At 33.6% G+C, this 10,011-nt stretch overlaps 1 protein-coding gene across 1 annotated transcript; it reads left to right on the top strand.

Moving 5' to 3' along the window:
- The first annotated feature begins 6,646 nt into the window (after positions 1-6,646).
- On the top strand, positions 6,647-9,484 carry LOC115965869 (polygalacturonase-like). Its single transcript, XM_031085161.1, has 4 exons — positions 6,647-7,084; positions 8,215-8,504; positions 8,608-8,836; positions 9,266-9,484. The coding sequence occupies exons 1-4, from the start codon at positions 6,647-6,649 to the stop codon at positions 9,482-9,484; spliced, it is 1,176 nt and encodes a 391-aa protein (XP_030941021.1).
- Positions 9,485-10,011: the final 527 nt, after the last annotated feature.

Raw genomic sequence — 10,011 nt, 5'->3', positions numbered from 1 at the left:
TTTTGGAGGACTAGAGAGGACCGTCAATGGTCCTCGATGGACATTATAATTTTTTCTTCTGTTTTTTGCTGTAATAATTTCTTCGAAAATGTCTGGTTTTCTTCTACCCATAAGAAAAGGAAAACGAGTTTTACGTTGGACAACACCTTTTACGTTGGACTAAAAAAGGGCATTTATAGTTATAGACGGTTTAGATATGAGAAACAAATGTTTTATCAAAAAGATATGAGAAACAATGATAAAGTCATAAAGTATGTACGTAGACCATTATGATATTGAAAAAGAGGAGGTTAGAAAGACCGCCGATTTCTTCCCCGTTTTCTGCTCCACATGTCACGTCTAAAACTGCCCTAATATTAGTAACGGGTCAAATAGATAATCTTATGGAATTAATATTATTATTATTTTTTTTTTTTTTGAGATGAGTATAATTGGTATCTTGAATCCTTGGATATAGGAAAAAATATTTGTGAGAGGTCCATTTTCTCTAAATGTATCAAAAGATGGATAAAGAGGGTCAGATGATCATGCGGTTGCGGAACCTTACTCCCACCATAATTTATTCTTAGTATTTGGATAAATAAATCATATAGTACCCACTACTCATCCAGTAGAAACTCGAATTCATTATAAATAAATATACAAACAAACATATTGAAGAATCCAAAAATGAAACAGAAACATTGATTCATTTGGTGGAGTATATTACGGACCCAACTCTCTTAGGTGGTTGTACAGTATGGGACTGTGCATGATTGATAGGAGTTGGAGTTGGAGTTGGAGGAGGTGTTGATCTTGTGCTTAAAGCAAAGAAAGATGCTTTACATAACATAACATAGCACCCGAAAACAAGAATAAGGAAGTTGGCTGTGATGGCCTTGTTAGCTTTGACACGTTAATGGTCACTGCTTTCATTCCCTTCTTTTACAATTTATTATTATAACAAAGCTTTAGCTAGCAAATCTCATATCCAAAGCAACAAGGTCCACCAACCATGTACGTTCATTTGTCCTTTCCATAACTATAGGTCGGCATCTCGTACCTATCTCCTTTGTCGTAGCCAGGTTTCAGTGGCGGCTCCAGAAATATTTTTTAGGGGGTCATTTAGAAAGTTAAATTAAACAAAATTTAATAAAAAGAAAACTTAAATATATTTAGTTATCGACCAAAAAAAAAAAAAACAGTCGCAAATACATAAAATGTTTCAATATCCTTCTATGAGTTTTCATATTTTGAAATCATCACATTATAATTCATTATCAATTGTTATTATCTATTGTCAATGTGGGTAGATATGACCATTTTATTTTATTGAGTTTGTATAACATTTTTATTTTTATGCAATTGTCACTATCTATTTGTCATTGTTTTTATAAAAATATTTTAAACTAAATGGCAAAACTCATCTCACTTGCATTGTATGAATTATTAACTAACACAACACACATTCATACATCAATAATACACTAAGTGTCTACTTAACTAATCAAATGCTTGAATCTTTCTCATGAATCTCATCTCATATCTCTTCTCTATTTGACTATCTCAATATCTCTAATTCTAAGAGTAAAGAGTGAGTGTTTGTTAGTTAAGCGTATGTGTATGATATGTGCATTATTATTATTTTTTTGTAATAAAGTAGTTTGTGTGAATTGTGATGTGTATAAGTATTGTAGAGGCGGTTTTTGAGGCCCAGGCCTGGCAAGTAAGTGGTTCTGGCCCAAAAGTCCCCAGACAATGAATTTGTAAAGAGTGGGTTACAGAGTTAGGACTAGACGAAGTGAACGTCAGTTAGACGTATGCCATGCAACATGTTGAACGCGAGAATATTCCATTTACGTTTAATGGGATATCGATCCGGGAAGACGTATAAGTGCATCTTTTGCTCTGTTTACAAACTACAGAGTTCTTTCACCTTTCTCTCTCTCTCTTTTCCTAATTCTCCGATCCCCTCTTCATGGGGATCTCCTTCTCTTATATAGCCTCCTTGAATTGATAAGGACCTTACACTTGTTAGCCATCTGGACCTTCACTTGAGTGCTTGTCCCATCGGACATCTCCCTTATCCTTCTGTGAGTTGCATTGGCCAATGTAACACTGTTTGCCTGTCTTCTCCACATTAATGTGGCTGAAAAGGTAGCTTTCTTGCATTTAATGCGGCAGTTGTGGCTTCTCCTTGATGTCTTACATTTTTCTCTTTCCTGCTGCGTGAGGCTCACCCTCCTACCCACGTTCGCCTGGATGGGTTCTTCACTGTGTAGGGGACGCATATTGGGCCCATATTTGCGTGTCCGAGGAGGCATTCCTCCTCGGACATTTTCTAGAATGAATCAGGCTCAACAGGGTTGGGTCAGAAGTCATTTGGGCCCCTATTCCCCGTTGGGTCATGGTTAGGCTTCGTGTTGGTCCCCAGGCCCACTGTTGGTTTTGACAATTTCACCCCTACAAGTATGATATATACATGTATAGTGTAAATATAATATAACTTAATATAATCTAATATTCAGGAAATACAGAGGGTTTGATACATGTATATGTATTGTTATCATGTTATAATAATTTTTTATTATAAAGTTAGTGATTTGAGGAAAAAAAATAGTAAAGTTGATATGTTATTAGGGTGTGCAAGATTTAAGCTACGGTATGCAAAAATATTTTTAATAATAAATTAAACTGGTAAAAAAAATATTTATATATATAATATTTTTTTAATACAAAGTCAGGGGGTTCATTTGAACCCCCTGAAATACATCTAGCGCCGACCATCAGGTTTTCATATATTATTTTGACAATGCTATTTTTTTACTCTCGATTTTTGTTTGTTTTCTTTATTCTTACAACTGCTAGGGATGGACAACACCTTCTCAATACAGATATGATTTCTCTTATTCAGGCCTCTTATTCAAGCTATATATATATATATATATAGTATTAAATAATAAATATATGTGGGTTCCAGTTAATTTAACCTGTAAAGACTTTGATGATTAAATAAGAAATTTGGAAATCAACCCCGCGTACATCAAAATCTGAGTGATATCTTGATCTGATAGTAAAGAACTATTATTATAAGCGATCGTCATAGGTTATAAAATTCTCGCAAAAGATAATAATCATAATAATAATAAATGCCCACTCAAAAAGTCATTTTTCTTGGTATAAAGTATTGCTATGAAATATATAAACTCTCTCAAATAATAATAATAATAATAAATACCCACCGAAAATGTCATTTTTCTCATAATAAAGTATTGCAATAAAATATATAAAAAAAAATTCAAAATCCAAGAAAGTAGGACAACAATTAGAGGATATGTAAGAGCATCTCCAATGGTCTATGCAAAAACAAAATATTCTCTATAATAGAGAATGAGACCAAAAAAAGCCACTCCAATGGATTCTCTATACCCAAAAAATTTTTTGACTCATGAACAGTAGCTTATCAAGTTTGATGGGCTCTTGTTTATTCTTCAATTTTTTTTATTATAATAATTAGGTGTTGAATAAAAAAATGTTGGAAGATGTTTAGTTGTTAAAAAAAAAAATAATAATAATAATAAATGAAGAAATAATATTTAAATGAGATAGAGAATGAAATAATGAATCTATTGAAAAATATATTTGAAAAAATTGATAAATATAAATAAAAATTACTGTTATTTTTTAAATAATATAAAAATTTGGAGGATTTGCAGGAGATACTTTCACTCATCTCCAAAAACAAATTGTCCGATTTTGAAACAGCTTCAACCTGGAAAAGTCGGTGGAAGGTTGTGATTCTCGCGTGGCAAAACATCCAGTATATTATCTCTCTAAAGCAAATTTACTTTATTAACTCCTCCCCTCTCCCCGCAAACGGTTATGTTGCGACCATGTGTCACCGAAAAGTAAATGAAGTCTAGTCAAGAAATGGAAAAAGTTAATGATGAGATTAATCAGTGCATCCAATTGGGCAAATCTAATCAAGCAGTGACTAACGGTCGAAATTATGACCTACTTTTGCTTCCAATTTAGGCCTATTATCTAGAAAATAGATCTAGGGGGACACTGCTCCACATGCAAGTCAGGGCGCTCACAGGACCGTTCTGATTTGTACCTGACGTCGGATTTGTACCTGACTTGTAAATGAATGTAGATGTATATTTACTAAAAGAATATTATAGGCTAAATTAATTTATCGTGGTCACTCTAATAAAAATATTAAACACCGTACTTTAAGAATTACAAATATTTGAGTTTAAAAAGATAAAAATAATGTTATATTCACAATATTTTTATAATAATTTTACAACAAATTTAATGTAGTAAAGTGTTACTAATTCTAATTTGACCTAAATTCCGATATTATTTTTTTAACCCACAAATAACAGTTTTTTGCATAAGATTTATTGTAAAAATATTGTAGACCTAGCATTATTCCAAAATTAATTCTCCTTAATCCTTAATCCTAAATCCCTTTTATAAATTAAAAAAAATATTAAATAACGATAATAAATATTAGCCCAAATAACAACAAACATAAACCAAACAAAAACAAGACAAGACCAAACAACAAGTCAACAAATTGTTCAACAAAAAGCCTATTATAAAACAAAAAGATAAAACTAGTTAATCATTTAAATTTGTAGATTGTTTAACCTATTCAATAAAATAATCTCTAATTTCATTTTTCCTTACTGTAAGGTTGAATTTATTCAACCATCTAATTGGCTTTATTCCGTGCCAAATTTGCTTGTAATTCAGCATTTAGTAACCCTGTATTTAGGTGGGTTTGATGTAAGGGTAGTGAAGATAAAACGGGTGACTCGCGGCTGGGACTCGCGGGTGACTCGCGGCTGCAACCCGCCAGACGCAGCACACGTGCCAAGCATGATGGAAGGTGAACAGTCATGCAAGTTGGAGCACTACAGGACAAAACAGGACAACTGGCCATACGGTTATCTCGCGACTGGATCTCGCGACTTAGTCAAGCCGCGAGGTCAAGCCGCGAGCCACCCCTGTTTTGTAAAACCTAACGTTTCATATTCCTCTCCCACTCCAGTATAAATACCCCTTTTACCCACGATTGAAAGAGAGCTTCCAGAGAGAATTTTGAGAGAGAAACCCTAAAGAAAAATAAGATTGATTCACCCACAATCTATACCTTAGAGTCTCTTCAAATTCCTCAACTCTCTTCCTCTCCATTGTCAAATCCTTGAGAGGCATTATACCAAACCTGGTTCTCACCATCATCGTCACTGTGAGACAGTTGTTTGGATTTCTGGGAAGCAGTTAGGAAGGAACCAATCTTCATTGGTTGATGCTACGGTCTAGTAGTGGAATCCGGGAAGTTAGAAAAGAAAAAGGTTCGGCGCAACCTCGTTGGAGCAAGAAGCTTGGAGGGCTTAGGTGCACTGGGTAGATTAGGCTTGGAGGGTCTATTGCTGTCCATGTATCCCAACTGTATTTTCTAGTGGATTGTTTACCTCTTGGAGGGCGGCGGAGAGGTTTTACGCCAAGGGCTTCGATTTCCTCTTCGATAACACATCGCGTGTTGTCCTTGTGTTTGCATCTTCCTTCCTCTCTATCTTTGCCTTTTCATTATCTGCTGTGGATTTTATTTTGTTATGGCTTAGATAGTTTTTAACCAATTTCATATTATAGCATATGTTAAGTTTCCGCACACTAGTTGTTTGACATATTGCTTGAATTGGTTAAGTTGTTATTTGGGGGTCTAAACGTTCAAAGGTGCTTTATACACGTTTTTGAACTTTCACTTACAAAATGTTACTAAAAAAAATATTGTGGTTGTGAGTTCTCTGATGGTGATGATAGTTATACTCTTTTTGGCTTTGCAATCACAATAATTTTGCTCTCCTTAGTGACTTGACTCACAATTGTAGCAAATATTCAAGTTATCACTTTATTAGATTTTGTATAATTTAAATTTCTTAATGATCACCCTAAAAAAAATTCATAGAGCCACTACTTTAGCGGGAAATCAATGACCATAGTATATAAGATCATGCTAATGAGTATCCTTAGGGCAATGATTAACAATCTATTTTAGGAAAATTTTGACACTACTTTTATGGAAAATGTAAAAAACTGTCAAAATATTAATTGTTTTTTTTTTCCTCATAAAAAATTTCTTTAAGTGAATTGTTAACTATTACCATAAGGGCATTTGTTACCATTTCTCTAGTATATAATCCATAAACTAATAAACATGATAGACAATACAAAATTTATAAATATAATATAAGCATTGAAAATGATAGTTTGTCAATTTTAAACTAATTGGATTAGATAATCAGCTATTGTAAAAATTAGTAGAAGCATACAAATCCCAATCCAAAAATGCAAGTCATGTTATGTCCCACGTAAGGGTACTGTAGTATAGAAGGGATTAAAAAAGTTTTAATGTAAAACAACAACATCTTCTTTCCAAATTTCGGCGCCGCTGTTCATATTATAACCGAAAAAGTGAGAAACTAAATGTGCATTCAAATCCTATAAATACCCTTAAACACTTTCATCTTCCTCATCACCTCCACAACTCTCAACTTCTAAACTCACTAAGCCACTTCTTCTCTCTCTTACACTTACACACAGACAGTCAAAGTTACAAACAGACACATTATTTTCTCCTTCAAATCAAACCAAAATGGCATACCCCAAAAGCTCTCTTGTCCTTGCACTTCTCTCTATGTTCATTTCCTTAGTGATAGCATCTCCTATGACATACAATGTGGTGAGTTTGGGAGCCAAGGGAGATGGGAAAACGGACTCGACTCAGGCTTTTTTTAGTGCATGGACAAAAGCTTGTGCCTCAGTAAGTCCTGCCATAATTTATGTGCCAGCAGGGAGGTTCTATCTCGGGCAAGTGGTTTTCAGTGGACCATGTAAGAACAATGCTATCACTGTGCGCATAGATGGGACACTTGTGGCTCCAGCAGACTATAGGGTCCTTGGAAATACAGGAAACTGGCTTTTGTTTAAACATGTTGATGGGGTTACCATATCTGGTGGAATTCTTGATGGCCAAGGCACTGGTTTGTGGGCTTGCAAAGCTTCTGGCAATAGTTGTCCTTCGGGAGCCACGGTATGTGAAAATGATTAAATTGCCTTTTCTTACATATTTAGAGTTTATAACAATTCCATTTATCTTTAGTTTTTTTTTTTCTTTTAGCTTTTCAGCTTATATTTGTTTACGTACAATTTTAAAAGTCTCTTGATCGACTTTCAAAATATAAGTTTTCCACAAAAACTATGTTTAAAATTTAAATGCACACTAATCAGTTTCACATAGGAAACTGTCAAGTGCCCGGAAATAGGTTAAAAGTGTCCATCACAAATTAAAGTGTTTGTGAAGAAGAAAAATGGTTTTTATGGTGGGCATTACTATAGATTTTTCTTACATTGACCGAGTAAAAGAAAATAGAATTTGAAATATTTTAACTTTTTGGGGCTAGATTCACCCTTAATATACATTATTTATATATATATATATATATATCGTTATTTTCTAGGTAACTCAACTGGGAGTGGGTGGAATGAACACTTCTGGTGTGCCTTTTCTGTTTGGATTTTCTTTTGAACTTTTGACTGATTTTTCCCTCTTCAGTTTTGATGGAGATTTTTGAGAAATTAAAATAGCTTCCAAGGAAATCGTATCGACTATACTTGGGAATAACCCCATCTTATGTAGCAGAATATCAGTAAACATGCTTAAAAACTTAAGAGAATATATGTGAAATGTCAGATTTAGATCCTCTAGATTTTTTAGGGTACTTTATCAATAGATTTCCTTAAATCCTAACCACTTTTTAATAATTTAATGATCTTGATTTTGTCATGTCATCATTTCACTAATAGTATTCTTAAAATAATGAAATAATGTTGCAAACAAAACAATTAAGATTATTATTAGTGAAATGCTGACATGGCGGAATCTAGACCATTAAATCATTAAAGAATAGTTAGGATTTAAGGAAATCTATTTGGTAGAGTACCTTAGAAAATTTAGAGGATCTGAATCCAATAAAGGTCAAACAACTTGTTTTGGCTTTTGTTGTTGTTGCTTGCATTGGAAGTCCATCCCATTAAGGTCAAACATATTTAATTCAATAGTCTTTCACACACACTCACACATATATATATATATATATATATATTACATATAATTTTTAAAACAATAATAATTGGAATATTTTCTTGTGTGTATGCAAGCAGACATTGGAATTTTCAAATTCGAACAACATTGCAGTCCATGCATTAACCTCCCTAAACAGCCAAATGTTCCACATCGTCATCAATGCTTGCCACAATGTGAAAATGCAAGGTGTTAGGGTCACTGCTGCTGGAAACAGTCCAAACACTGATGGAATTAATGTTCAATTATCTTCAAGTGTCACAATTCTCAACTCCAAGATTGGGACTGGTGATGATTGCATCTCAATTGGCCCTGGTACCACTAACTTGTGGATTGAGAATGTTGCATGCGGACCTGGGCATGGAATTAGGTATTTAATTACTTTTTTTATTCGTTAAAATATTACATGTTTGAAACAACTATATTACACGGTGATGCTAAATTGGTCTTATTGGTGTACTTAATTGGTGCAGCATTGGGAGTCTAGGTAAGGACCAGCAAGAGGCTGGGGTACAAAATGTGACTGTTAAAACAGCTACTTTTACTGGTACTCAGAATGGGGTAAGGATTAAGTCATGGGGAAGGCCTAGCAATGGGTTTGCTAAGAACATTCTATTCCAACATGCCGTTATGACAAATGTCCAAAATCCTATAGTAATTGACCAAAATTACTGTCCTGGCAATAAGGGATGCCCTGGTCAGGTAATATTTTTTTTTAAACCTTATTTTGCATGCAAATGTAGTTTAAAAAAAAAGATATGGTTGTTTTTGAAAAGGCCTAAACATGTTCAAGTAAATCACACATCAATTCTAAAAATTTTAGTTCCCATAAGCCTAAGACAATAACCTTTAAAACTCACTTTTTCAAGGTTTTTAAAGTACAAATATACTTTAGTATACTTTTAGCAAAAAGTTAGATAAATTGTTCCCAAACAGACACATAGCCAAGCCTATTATCATGTCAAAATCAATTGTTACTCTATCCTAGTTTTGAACCCAAAATGAGCCCCCCCAAACATTTTCAAAGTTTTGTACTTTACTTCATAATTTGTTCAATATTTTTCATTTCTATTTTTAGTTGGAGCTTGCATCCCATCAGTGGAAAATTAATTTCTTTTTTCCTTTTATTAGGCTTCTGGAGTAAAAATTAGTGATGTGACATACCAAGATATCCATGGAACATCAGCAACAGAGGTTGCTGTGAAATTTGATTGTAGTTCTGGAAATCCATGCTCTAGAATAAGATTGGAGGATGTAAAGCTCACTTACAAGAATCAAGTAGCCCAAGCTTCGTGTAGCCATGCTGCTGGAACATCTACTGGTTTTGTCCAGCCCACAAGTTGCTTGTAGACAGGGAAAAATTATACAAAATACGTATCTATGAAGGATAGAAAAGGAACTTACATTCTTGTCCTTTCATCCTTTGGGAAAAAAAATTATACACATTTTTAGTTTCTTTAATATGGAGATTAGCGTGATAGGTAATTGAGTTATAAGTTGATTGCTGAAGCCTGTGGCGGTGCTTATCGATTGGGCATTCTTGAAGCATGCCGGGCCTAGCAATCAAAATATAATGTTGAAAGTTTAAACGCCTATTTGGGTGTTTGTACGTTGTATGTCGAATTGTTATAAGAGATACGGTTGTGTTTGATGTATTAGTTTCAATTGGACCTCACTTATTGGATTTATATATTTTTATCATTTCCATATTTTTCAATGAGAAGTCACATTAATTATATTCAACTAGCTTGAAATGCATATGCATGGATACACTTAAAAATACACAATAAGATGCATGATATAATTCATATATATATAATTTAAATACTATTGATAGTCATTTTTATATTTTGTTAACTCTTTAAAAATTTTTGTAT

Source organism: Quercus lobata, chromosome 10 (assembly GCF_001633185.2).
Source record: "Quercus lobata isolate SW786 chromosome 10, ValleyOak3.0 Primary Assembly, whole genome shotgun sequence".
NCBI lineage: Eukaryota > Viridiplantae > Streptophyta > Magnoliopsida > Fagales > Fagaceae > Quercus > Quercus lobata.
Note: the sequence above shows the minus strand (reverse complement) of the source record. Positions and strands in the feature narration are given on the sequence as shown.

Bases quoted from the DNA above. Each gene is read 5' to 3' on its own strand.
- LOC115965869 (XM_031085161.1), top strand. From the start codon at position 6,647: ATGGCATACCCCAAAAGCTCTCTTGTCCTTGCACTTCTCTCTATGTTC. The intron at 7,085-8,214 runs GTATGTGAAAAT...GTATGCAAGCAG, and splicing joins GTTGTCCTTCGGGAGCCACG to ACATTGGAATTTTCAAATTC. The intron at 8,837-9,265 runs GTAATATTTTTT...TCCTTTTATTAG, and splicing joins ATAAGGGATGCCCTGGTCAG to GCTTCTGGAGTAAAAATTAG.